This window comes from Arachis stenosperma, chromosome 5 (assembly GCF_014773155.1).
Source record: "Arachis stenosperma cultivar V10309 chromosome 5, arast.V10309.gnm1.PFL2, whole genome shotgun sequence".
In the NCBI taxonomy this organism is placed as follows: Eukaryota; Viridiplantae; Streptophyta; class Magnoliopsida; order Fabales; family Fabaceae; genus Arachis; species Arachis stenosperma.
The window spans coordinates 87,733,089-87,746,041 of record NC_080381.1 but is presented as its reverse complement, the minus strand read 5'-3'; the positions used below and the strand labels follow the sequence as shown (position 1 = coordinate 87,746,041).

At 37.1% G+C, this 12,953-nt stretch overlaps 1 protein-coding gene across 1 annotated transcript; it reads left to right on the top strand.

The window, feature by feature from the left end:
• The first annotated feature begins 9,599 nt into the window (after nt 1–9,599).
• LOC130980952 (protein FAR-RED IMPAIRED RESPONSE 1-like) lies at nt 9,600–12,551 on the top strand. Its single transcript, XM_057904592.1, has 8 exons — nt 9,600–9,716; nt 9,995–10,006; nt 10,091–10,126; nt 10,364–10,815; nt 10,965–11,368; nt 11,515–11,894; nt 12,114–12,389; nt 12,477–12,551. Exons 1-8 carry the CDS (start codon nt 9,600–9,602, stop codon nt 12,549–12,551), a joined length of 1,752 nt encoding a protein of 583 aa, XP_057760575.1.
• Nucleotides 12,552–12,953: the final 402 nt, after the last annotated feature.

Genomic DNA, 12,953 nt, shown 5'->3' with positions numbered 1-12,953 from the left:
TCCGCACCAAACAATCAACATTAAGGTGATCAGTCATAATATCTCAAGTTAAGTACGAACATTCCCAAAATGAGCACTCATAGACATTCATGCCAAATGTATCTTAAAGATACCCTAACGGCATGAGACACACAAGCAGAGTATGCATTGAAGCATAGTCAGTCCACTCCCCAGTCTCTACTGGGAACGAACTGCTCTGATACCAAATTGTAACGACCCAATTTCTGGTACATCATGATCATACTAGAAACTGAGCGCTACCAACTTGTCTACCTAATTATTATCTATTATTTATTATATGAGCCTGATTCGTTGTTAAAAGCGTAGTTATTTTACGAGGTACTTTTTTTTAAAAAAAACATTTGGATTAATAAACAGAATCATTCATAAGCAATTCACAAATAATAATAGATAAAACAGTTATAAACAACCACACATAAATACATCTCAAGAAGTTGATAACATTCCGTGATCCAGCTTTATTAGAACATAGACTGTTAGTTAAAACATCCCTAGATATAGCTAAATAATAACTATATACATATATATACATACAATATCCTAGGCCCTGACCTGTTCAAGAAGTCCCTAAGCTGGCGCCTAGGCTAGCCTAGACTCTATACTCGCCTAATCCCTCTAAACTACTAAAGCGAGGGAAAGTACGTTCTAAGTCTTCAAAACTCAAGTCAAGTGAAGGTCACCAAAGGTAGGACATCATCTGCTATTCCTCTGCACGATCAGACATTGCCATAGGACGTCCCTTTGGTACCTCATCAAGTAGCCACTCAACGGGAGTCTCGTACACAGGATTCAGGTTAAAGTGTGCATACGAACGGGGTGCAGACGTTGGCTGGTCTCACAGTATATACATATACATAGATAAAGAGATTCACCCTAGACTCAGAAGACTACCTAGAGCGGAATTCTCTTTACGAACGGTCATCAGCGAACTACGGAAGGGTACTCATGCTTCCATCTGGAGGGGAAAGGGAGAGAGAAGGGGTAAGAACTGGGGAGTTCTTAGTAGGGTCGGGGTTATTAGTTAAGTTCATTAATTCTATGTTGTTTGGCAGATGAATAACAGAATATAGATGAGCAGTAAACAGAAGATAGATAAATTAAAAAAAATAGAGACAACAGAAAGCAGGACACAAACAAAAGAATACAAGAAAATACAACACAAATACAAAGAATAGAATACAAATAAACAAAGCATACATTTACTCAACAATCATAACAGAGGAAATGCACAACCAAGTATGATGCATGTCTGTCCTATGCAGGCCATGAGCTCACGTGTCGGTTTACACCCTGCATCCCGACATTACCTAGGAACAAGTCCCAGATATGGCTTCCCTTTGTGTCCTTAGTGCATATGTGTCGGTGGTAAGTATACCACTCCTTCGTGACTACCGGCAGTCGGCGCAAAGCCCGACCCCATAATATACGCACAAGGGGAAACAGTGATCCTCAGTTCGTGGGCGTCCCCGAGATCAATTCACAACAATAAAACAGAGATCTTCAGTTCGTGGGTTATTCCTCGAGATCATTACATAATAACATAGTGATCTTCAGTCCGTGGGTTATATCCGAGATCAATACACAGCAAACAATGATCTTCAGTTCGTGGGTTATACCCGAGATCAACATACAACAATTCATGGGTTATTCCCGTAATCAATGATTATCAGTCCGTGGGTTTTTCCCGCATATAAATCAAATAACAATTTATAGGTTTCCCCGAGTTTAATGATCATTCAGTTCGTGGGTACTTCCCGAATTCAACCAATTATTAGTTCATGGGTGTCCCCCGTAGTTAAACAACTAACAGTTCGTGGGGTATTCCCGCCTTTTATCATTTTTCGTTATCCTTTCTCAACCTCAACAAATCCACAAATCAATCTTCATTTCCTCTTTCCCTTTGAATCCTTGACACATATTCCTAAACCTTTCTTAACTTTCTCTTTATCTCTTTACTCTGCTCTAATTACTCTGTTTTCTGTATCTCTTTATTTTTCTCTGATTACTATTTCCTTTATATATATGTTACTCTTCTTCTCTTTATCTCTTTCCTCAACTCTGATTATTCTGTTCTCTGTGTTTCCCTACTCTGCTCTGATTTTCTCTGCTTAACATATATAGTTGAAGCTTATGTAAATTTCGGTATGAATAGTTAGCCTGTCCCAAGTATAGGTTCATTAAGTCTATACTGAAACAGTTTAACTTTTCATATAATACCTAACCCTAGTCGCAACTCAAGTACTATCTAAGTTGCCCTAATTCGTTCACTAATCTCTGTCTGTTTTCTGTCATTAAAACTTTACAGACTTTTTCTTTGACTTTTATCTTTTCTTCAACCTTTATCTTTTCTTTATCTTTTCCTCACTAACATGTTATTACCACTCCCTAAGTGTTTTATGAAGGTAATTATGAGATTCTGCTCTTAAAGTTGTCTTTCTAAAGCTTTTACAGAAAACTGCCTTTTCTGCATTATTTTATTATTTTTATTAAAATATTATTTTTAATTAAATATTATTATTTAATATTTTATTATTATTTATTATTTTATCATTAATTTTCGAAAATTAACTTTACTTTAACCTTTACCCTTTAAAATTCACTTTTTACCCCGGTAACTTTTAATATTTCTACTTTAACCACCCTAACTTTCAGAAATTTCCAAATAACCCCTTAAACACCAAAATAATTACTTCCTTGCCCTTTCTAAGATCTAAGGCCTGTTCTTCATTGTTCTTCATCACACTCAAAGTGTTCTTCATGTTCTTCATATATTCTTCAAATTCTTTCTCTGTTTTTACCCGTTTTTCAATCTTTTCAGCAACCGATTTTTACCAAAATTCATAATAAATTCCTAGCCACTAAAACCCCATCTTTTCCACATGATTTCAACACAAATTGAACTTCAATTTAGGGCCTAGGGTTCGTTTTTCCAGCTGCTCCAAGAACATGAACATAAAGCTTGAATTTCATCAAATTTCATCAAAATTTCACCAAATTTTCACCAAGAATCAATCATATATGCAACCAATTTTTAGCACAGCCAAATACTACAACATTCACACATCTCAAACACAAATAATCAAGATTAATTTCGTGACACCCTACCTTGATTTGCTGCTCCAAATCCGGTTACTCTTTGAAGTGTTCTTAAAGCACTTTTTCCTCCTAAAACACATCAAGAACAACTTTAAATCCACAAACTCTCAACTGACCAAATCTCCCTCAGCACATTAGGAAGAGATATCTCACCTTAGACTTGCTGGAAATTAACGTTTCTTGGCCCTCAAGTCAAGTTAAGCATGATTCCTAAGGAAAAACATCAAGAAAACACATGTTTACATGGTTTTCCTTGAAAACCGAATTGAAGAGGGAAAGGAACAGCCATCTCACCTTATTTCCAGCCTTGATAAGTCACATGGTTATGTAGAGGAAGAAGAGAGGATCATTTTGGTGAAATCGGAGTTTTGATTTGAGTTTTAGTTCAGAAGAAATCAAGCTTTGAAGATTTATGAACCAAGAACTTTCTCTCCTTTTTCTCTTGGTGATTTTCGGCCACAATGAGCAAATGAGGCAGCCTTGGGGGTTTTGGGGGTGTAGGGTGAGTTGTGATTGGTTGGCTTAGAGGTGGATTAAAATAATATTAAAATATCTCTGGTGTATAACTACTAAAACTAGGTGTATCGGAACACTTGTAAAAACATCTCTAAAAATTATTTTATGAGCTACTAGCATAAATGACACTAGTAACATATTTATTATGAGAACAAAACATGTATGATGAGCCCTTAGCATTGCTAAATTCATCAGAGAGTGCTGGTGCTAAGCTGCACCAGTAAACTGTGAACCCGGTTAAACCAATTTCCTGTTTTTAACTAAAACAGACCAGGTAACCTTATAATATATTTCAAGCAACTTCTAATACTAATATAATGATACTATTATACTATTATCTTTCTTCTCTCATGAATCGAGTCCGGTTCATCAAACTGAGCCTATTTACGAAAACTAGAATCAAAACTCCTAACCGATACGGTTCAAAAACTAGGTTCTCCGTGGCCGCGTTGTCGAGCTTGCCTCAAAAGAGGTTTTGGCTTAAAGATGTCATAATGACAATGAGGATTGAGATGCTTGATGATATATAATAGGTCTTCCCTTTACTGATCTTCCGGAGAAATCCGTGTCTTCAGAAAAGATCTCGCGTACTCGAAAATAGGGGTTGTTACAGATTCTTAGTTGGATTTTCTTAGAGGTCAAGTCTCAAAAGGTTAGAACAATTTATATATAACTATGAATTGCTTGAGGACAAGCAAAAATTAAGTTTGGTATTGTGATGACTTGCATCATCTATCTGTTTTCTCATAAAAGAATGACCATAGAATGAATGAATTCTCACTAATTCGGTGTATTACTGAAAGCTATACCATGAATTAGTTGAGCAGTACTTTGAAATTAGATCTTGCATGCATTTCAGGGAAAAAGAGCAACAAAAGAAGAAGGAAGCAAACAAAGAAAGCTGGCATGCCAACGGGAGTGTCAGGGCATGGCACGTTGGGCCAGTATTCCAGAGAGTGATAGTTGATACAACACAAAGGGCGTGCCATTGGCACTTGCATAGACATGGCATGCCAAGGAGCTTTAAATGAGCGTGTCTACAGGCGTGCCTGGGCGTGGCACGCCAAGTCTTACAAATGGGCGTGTGTGCTAACGTGCTTGGGCGTGGCACGCCAGGCTTATGAAACAGAAAAGTGCTAAGAAGGGCGTGCCTGGGCGTGGCACGCCAGGTTTGTGGATTAAAAAGAGGAGAATGGGCGTGCTCGAAGGCATGACATGCCCAGTTCATACAGCTAGCGTGCCTGCTGACGTGTGTGGGCATGGCACGACAAGTCAATCTTCCAGAAAAGAGGAACTGGCTATATCATTGAGGGCGTGCTCGAAGGCGTGGCATGCCCAGTTCATAAAGCTGGTGTGCCTGCTGGCATGTGTGGGCATGGCATGCCTGGTTGCATCAACATGGGCGTGCCATCGGCGTGCTCGAAGGTGTGGCACACCCAATTATTGTCATTAGCGTGTGAGCTGGCGTGCCTAGGCATGGCACGCTAGGCTAGTTCTCCAGAGAAGGATCAAGGCTGCAACACAATGGGCGTGCCATTGGCAATTGTAAGGGCGTGGCACACCAGCCTGACTACACAGAAGACAACTTTGACCCAGCACTAGGGGCATGTCACTGGCATGCTCGAAGGTGTGGCACGCCCGGACATTCATATTGGCGTGTCCTTGGGCACTCATAGACATGGCACTCCAGGCCTATCAAACAAAGAACGAACTGCGATTCACCAAAGAGGGCGTGCCAACCATGTGCTCAGAGCGTTGCACGCTAGTGCATCCTCAAGGGGCGTGCACCCTGAAGTGGCACGCCACTTAACATACCCATTTTATTATTTTCCTTAATTTTAATTTTTATTTTCTAAATAGGAGTAGTATAAAAACCACTTAGAGGGTACTGAGTAGGGACTTTTACTTTACTCTTACTTTTGGAACTTTTACACTTTACATATACTTGGATGTACTTTACTTCTCCATCTCTTCTACTTTCTTTGAGTTATGAGTAGCTAAACTCCCTCTCATCGGGGGAGGAAGCTCTATTGTACTTGATGGATCAATAGTGAATTGAATTTCTTCTTCTCTTGATCACTCTTTGATTTACTTGAAAGCATTTCGTTCTTCATCTCAACATTCAATTATATTGGGAAAGAGATTGAATGTAATTGGATTCTATGAGATCCTTAGAAAAGGGATCATAAAGTCATGCTTGAAATTCTTTCTCACATTTAAGTAGATCTGGGTTTTGGGATTGGATATGGTAACATTAAATCTACCCATTATTTAGATCTATGAGAATGTGTGGTATAATTAGGGACCAAGCCTCATCACTTTTCATGAGCAATTAGACCAAGAAATTGGCTATTGATCAATATTTGAGAGATTGGATCACCAAGGGATTGGGATCTAATCATTCATGATTGCCAAGAGGTCAATGAGTTGCATGATTGAGGAAGAGATGATGAGTTGTTGATCCGAAGAATGCAATATCTCCTAAACTCAATGAATCCTCCATATTCTTATACTCATCTTCTTTATCGCTTTGTTTGAATTCTGTTCATCATCCCAATTCCCTTTACAATTAATTCATTTAGATTTCTTGCCTTGCTGCTTTCTTTTATTTTATGCACTTTAAGTTTCCAGTTCTTTACATTCCAACTATTTAATTCAGTCATTTACTTTCCAAACCACTTACGATTTTTTCATTTAAATTCTGCACTCAACATCTATCAATGTATCCTACTGACTAAAGTTGCTCAATCAATCAATCTCTGTGGGATTCAACCTCACTCTTATGAGTTTTACTCGACAACAATTCGGTATACTTGCCGAAGGAATTTTGTAGAGATACAAGATTCACGTGATCAACGTACACAGCCAAATTCTCTCATACGCGAGATACCAAAAATGTGCTTCATTAAAGAAACACATGAGGGGCAATTTCTAGAGCATTTGGGCCCAATCTAACCCATTTCTAATGCTTTTGAACCAGGGAATAAAGGAAGAATGAAACAATTAGTCATAGTTTAGTTTTACATTATATTTTGGGCCAATTCTAGAGAGAGTCTCTCCAACTTCTCTCTAGAATTTAGGATTTCTTAGTTTAATTTCTCTTTATATTTAGGTTTTAATTTTGTTTTAAGTTAGTTTTCCTTACTTTTTATTGTTCTAAAATCTTAATTCTCGTAGTTTCTCTTGTTAATTTCTAATTTTTTTTTCTTTAGTTTTATGAACACTCTTGTTAATTTCAATTCTTTTCATGCAATTTGATATTTGATGAGCGGATATTTTATACACTTTTTGGCATCATTTTCATATAGTTTTCATTATGTTTTGTTTAAGTTTTATTCTACTTTCATTGGTTTTAGTGCAAAATTCATATTTTTAGATTCTACTTCGAGTTTGTGTGTTTTATGATGATTATAGGTATTTTTTGGCTGAAATTATGGAGTTTTGGCAAAGTCTGATCCAGAGACAGAGAAAGGACTGCAGATGCTATGGATTCTGACCTTCATGCACTCGAAGGAGCTTTTCTGGAGCTGCAGAATTCCAAATGGCACACTCTCAATAGATTTGGAAAGCTAACATTCAAGGCTTTCCAGAAATATATAATAGTCTATACTTTGCTTTGGAAATAGAGGCCCAAAACTGGCGTTCAACGTCAGCCACCAGCCCCATTCCTGGAGTCTAACGCTCAAAAGGGGGTAGCTGGTGTCCAACGCCCAAAAGGGAGTCCCAAGCTAGCGTTCAACATCCCTAAGGGGTACTAGCTCGTGGATTTCACTCATGTTCAGCCCAAACACTCACCAAGTGGGCCCCAGAAGTGAATTTTCGCACTACAAGACTAGTTTATCTTATTTCTGTAATTCCTAGTTAGCAAATTAGTATATATTGGAAAATATCAACCATGTTAGAGATCTCTCCAGCATATCTTTGCCCTTTTTCACGTTTCATATCACTTTCTATACAGTATGAGTCACTAACCTCCTAAGGTTAAGGTTAGGAGCTATGTTGAGTTTCATGGAGTAATAATATTACTGTTCTATTTCAATATGTCTGATTCTATTCTTTTATGAATTCTCATTCTTCATCTTATGAATTGAGGATGACCCGTGACAATCACCCATGTTCTACATGGGTTCTGTGGAAGTCTTGACTCGAATAGTGTTGAACCAAAGTTAGAGATTGCATTGCGGATTTCAATATAGTACTTGGGCAACTTTGGATACGTGACATGAAATCCCGTTGACCGTGGGTAAGTGAGGTCTCTGTGACGCTAAGGCTAGAGTCTGAGAAGCAGTGTTCATTGATCCAGAAGATCTTCCTTGTCTGTGGCACCTTGAGTAGGATCATGAAGGGGAGTGGATTGCTTAGAGCTTCATCCTCTGCTATAGTGAGAAACCAAGAGATGGCTTGATGAGAGGACATGAGTCACTTGCAACATGGTGGATTGCTGTAGTGGAGGAGGTTAACTTGATGAGAGGACATGAGTTAATCACTTACGGCTGCCATTGAAGGACTCAGAAAGTTATTGAAGTAGACAGTAAGAAAAGTTAATCCGAAAAGACAAAGCATCTCCGAAACCTCAACCGTTCTCATACCATTGACTTCACACCTATCTAGTAACCTTTTATTTAGTTATCTGTTTTATGCGATTTTTTGTAACAAACTAACTTTTCTATCCGCCTAACTAAGATCTGCAAGGTAACCATTGCTTGGTCAAACCAACAATCCTCGTGGGATCGACCCTCACTCACCTGAGGTTTTACTTGGACGACCCGGTATACTTGCCATTGTATCTGTGCGAAACGTGCGCAGTCAATTTTGTGCACCATTTTTTTGGCGCCGTTGACAGGGATTGTTCGGATTTGACAAACTACCGGATTATCTTGTTGCTTAGATTAGGTACTTTTTAATATTTTGTTTTGAGTCTTATATTTTCTTTTTCAAAAAAATAAAAAATATTTCAAAAATCTTTGCTTTTCTTTATTAATCTTTATCTTTTGTTTGAGTCTTTTTGTTCTTGTTCTTGTCAAAGTTTCGAACTTTCATGCTTTCTTTCCCAAAAATTTTCAAAAATAGTGTCTTTGTTTGAGTCTAGTGTCAATTCTTAAGTTTGGTGTCCCCTGTGTGTTTATCTTTTCTTTAAAATTTTTGAATTGCTCTTAGTGTTCTTTCTTGGTATTCAAGTTGTTCTTGTTTCTTTTCTTGTTTTGATCTTAAAATTTTTAAGTTTGGTGTCTTTTGGTGTTTTTCCTTTCAATTTTCGAAAACTAGTGTCTTTTAATCTAAAAAATTTTAAGTTTGGTGTCTTTTGGTTGTTTTCCTCTTTCTTCATTAATTCAAAAAAAAATAAAAATATATATCTTTTTTTATCTTTATTCAAAGATTTCAAAAATTCCGAGAAAAATTTCAAATTTTAATTTTAAATCATTATCTTATCTTATCTTAATTTCAAATTTCAAATTTCAAATCTTATCTTTTTTAAATCTTTTCAAATCTTTTCATTTAATTTTATTCTTTCCTATCTTATCTTTCTTTTAAATTTTAAAATTCAAAACTTTTTCAAATCTTTACCTTATCTTATCTTAATTTTAAATGGATTAATCTTAGCATACAAGCAATTAGCATTTACAAGTCTTACAAGTGTGGAACTTACTAAAACCCTAAATGCGCTCCAATTCATACGTACAAGTCACGCGCTATATAACAGAATTTAGTTTCAATCAAAATCAATTAACACGCAAATATCTCTCTTCCAATCTTCAAAAGATTTCCTTACCTTCTTCGAATCTCTTGCCAAGTTTCTTCGTTCTCCTTCTCGCGTTCTCTCCTGGTCTTTTGGATCCTTTTTCTTCTGCGTTTATCACTTCTTTAGTCTTCGTCATTCACCTGAGTTTTGCAAACTGTAATGCTAGCTTCATTTTATTTCAATTTTCTGGTTTCTGAAATCAAATTTTGAAGTCCTTTTGAAGATAATGGATGATTCAACCTCAGATTGTCAGCTCAATCATGGCGAAGTGGATTTAATCTCAGATTGTCAGTTCAATCACGGTGAAGTGGATTTCGAATTTGAATCGAACGAAGTTCCTGAGGTTTGATTTAGTTTCAGTTAATTATGATTTTCTAGCTGAATAATTCGTGAACCTAGGCTGTGAAATTAATGCGTGAACATAATCTGTGGATTGAATCTAATATATTAGTTTTGATTAATTATCTGCAATTTATAGCAGACGCTTGGGTGTAGAACAGAACTTTTTGGGTGTATTTTTAGGGAGGTTTGGGTGTATTTTAGGGAAGTTTGGGTGTATTTACAGTTTATGGTTTTTCTTGTTATTTTTAATTGACTTGTTGTCGTTCGGGTGTATATCAGGAGTCCTTGCGTGTATGTTACTTTGATTGTTATTTTTTTTATGAGGTGCAGAAATTCTATAGTATTTTATTATTTTTAACATGTCGTATTTTGCAGCCCCTCTCTATTGTTGATGAGCAACTTATTCCCAAGGTTTGAATGACTTTTAAAAACCTTGAAGATGCTGCAAAATTTTACAAGGACTATGCCAAGGCTGTAGGTTTTTCTACAAGAGTTCGGAGTACAAATAAAAAGGGAAACAAAATTATGAATCAATTGATCACATATAGTAGAGAGGGAAAATGGAAATCTAAAATATCTCCGACCGAGAAGACAAATCCCACAGATGGTGTAAATTGTCCTGCAAGAATTTATATACACACATTGAAGGATGTTGGTGCTTGGATCATTTCGAAGGTCATGCTGCATCATTCACACCCCTGCTGTCCAACTCAAGCAGAGATGCTCAAACAGCACAGGGAACTAAGCATGTCCGTTCGTCGTACAATAGAGAATAACAAGGAGGCCAGTATCAAACCAAGCAAAGCATTCCAATCATTCGTTGTGGCAGTCGGGGGTCACCGCGAGTTAAATTTTATTGAAAAGGATGTGAGGAATTACATCACGAGAGAAGTCCGGAATGTTTCGGAACAAGAATATGCAAAGGAATTCGGGAAATATTTATTGAGAATGAAAGAGAAGAATCAGAATTTCTTTTTTGAGCTCGAACTCGAGGACGATCAATTGATTAAGCTTGCTTTTTGGGCCGATGCAAGGAGCAGAGCTGCGTTTGAGTATTTCAGAGATGTTATTTCATTTGACACCACCTACAATACAAACAGGTAAGATGTTGTTATTGTTTATACTGCTATATTAATTTTGTTCTACGAATCTGCTGCAGAGGTGTATATTGGATGTTACTTGGGTGTATAAATTTATTATATGGGTGTACGTAATGATTTTCATTCTACAATGTTGTAATTTGTTTCAGGTATAATCTGGTTTGTGGTTCTTTTGTCGGGGTGAATCACCACGGTCAGTCAATACTTCTTGGATGCGCTTTGATGAAAAATGAAGAAATTGAGTCGTTCGAATGGTTATTTCAATGTTGGCTTCGTTGCATGGGGAGAAATGCTCCGAAAGGGTTTCTCACCGATCAATGCGCATCAATGAAAAGGGCTATAAAGGCTTGTATGCCAACAACAATTCACTGTTGGTGTATTTGGCACATCACGAAGAAGATTCCAAGCAAATTAAACGGGTACAAGGGACATGCTGAAATTGAACAAGAATTGAGCCAAGTTGTTTGGAACTCTCATAGTAAAGACTCATTTGATAGGAATTGGAATGATTGTATGCTGAATTTTGGTCTTGTGGAGAACAAGTGGCTGTCAGGTAATGTTGTTTAAAATCTCCAGTAAAAGTGTAAATTGCATGTTTTTTGGGTGTATTTATAGCCTGTTTTTGGGTGTATTATGCAGATCTTTATGAAGACCGTCATATATGGGTTCCAATCTATCTGGATCACCACTTCTGGGTAGGGATGAAAAGCACACAAAGGAGTGAGAGCATGCATTCATTTTTTAACAAGTTTATTACCCGAAACAGCTCGCTTATTCAATTTGTCAAACAATACGATAATTGCCTCGGAAGTAGGAAGCAAGCAGAGAGAGAATCAGATGCTGCAGATTTTCATATGGTCATACCATGTGCAACCAAATTCTCTATTGAAGCTCAGTTTCAAGATGTGTACACTCATCAAAAGTTTAGGGAAGTCCAAGCACAATTTAGAGGAAAGGCGAATTGCATCACTAGATTAATGAATTCCGCTATAGGCTATTTAGTATTCGAAGTTGGAGATCAAGTTTCCAGCTCAATATTCAACAAGTTTGTGGTTACTTATGACTCAGTAGCAGCGGAGGTAAAATGTCAATGCTTATTATTCGAGTCGAGAGGGATATTGTGCCGTCACGCACTAAGCGTGTTAAGGTTTGAACGAGTAAGCCAAGTGTCATCGAGATATATATTGGAACGATAGAGCAAGAAGGTAAAGAGGCGACACACACACATCAAGAGCAGCCATGACGAGCCAATGTTGGAGCCAAGAAGCAAGAGGTTTGACAAATTGGTTTTTCGTTAGCAAAATATTTGCAAATTTACATCCGAATCGGACAAGTTGACTGCCATTCTGCATCGTGCGTACGATAAGGTCATGGTTGAGATGGAAGAATTGAAAGCCAAAAGGAAGGGGACATGTTCGTTATCTCATGAAGATGCGAACTTGGAATCCGTTAACGAGTTTCAAAGCCCTCCAAGGATTCGAACAAGAGGACATCCAAAAAATAGGCTAGGTTCAAAGTTGGACAAACAGATTGCAAATGCCTCAAAGAAGAAGAAAACAAAAGATCTAAACGAGGTAAATGTGATGTTCTTTAAACTTGTGGTGATTGATTCTAATTTTCTTGTTAATTAATTTGCTAATATGTGAGTTTATTATATCCAGTTAAACCTCTTTCATACTGCATCAGTGGTGCATCCAAATTCCAGCCAATATCAAGGACGTGTTATGAATTGTTAGTTCAAGGAACCAGCAGCAGTGGATAGTTTTTTTGGTGTATAGTTACAGAATATGGGTGTAAACCATAGTTTTTCTTGGGTGTATTTCTCAATTTTCTTGTGTTTGACATTTTACATATATATACATATATTTTCAGAATCTGCTGTTTATGTTATAAATTATTGTTTTTTTTATTATGGTTTAGGTTTTAGGGTTTAGGGTTTTAGGGTTTATGGTTTAGGGTTTTACGGTTTAGAGTTTAGGTCTTAGGTTTTAGGGTTTTAGGGTTTAGAGTTTAAGGTTTTAGGGTTTATGGTTTAGGGTTTAGGATTTAGGGTTTCGAGTTTAGGATTTTAGGGGATTAGTAATAAAGCATCATAGGATAGATGTTTGGGTGTATAATCGACTTCTCTTGGGTGTAAA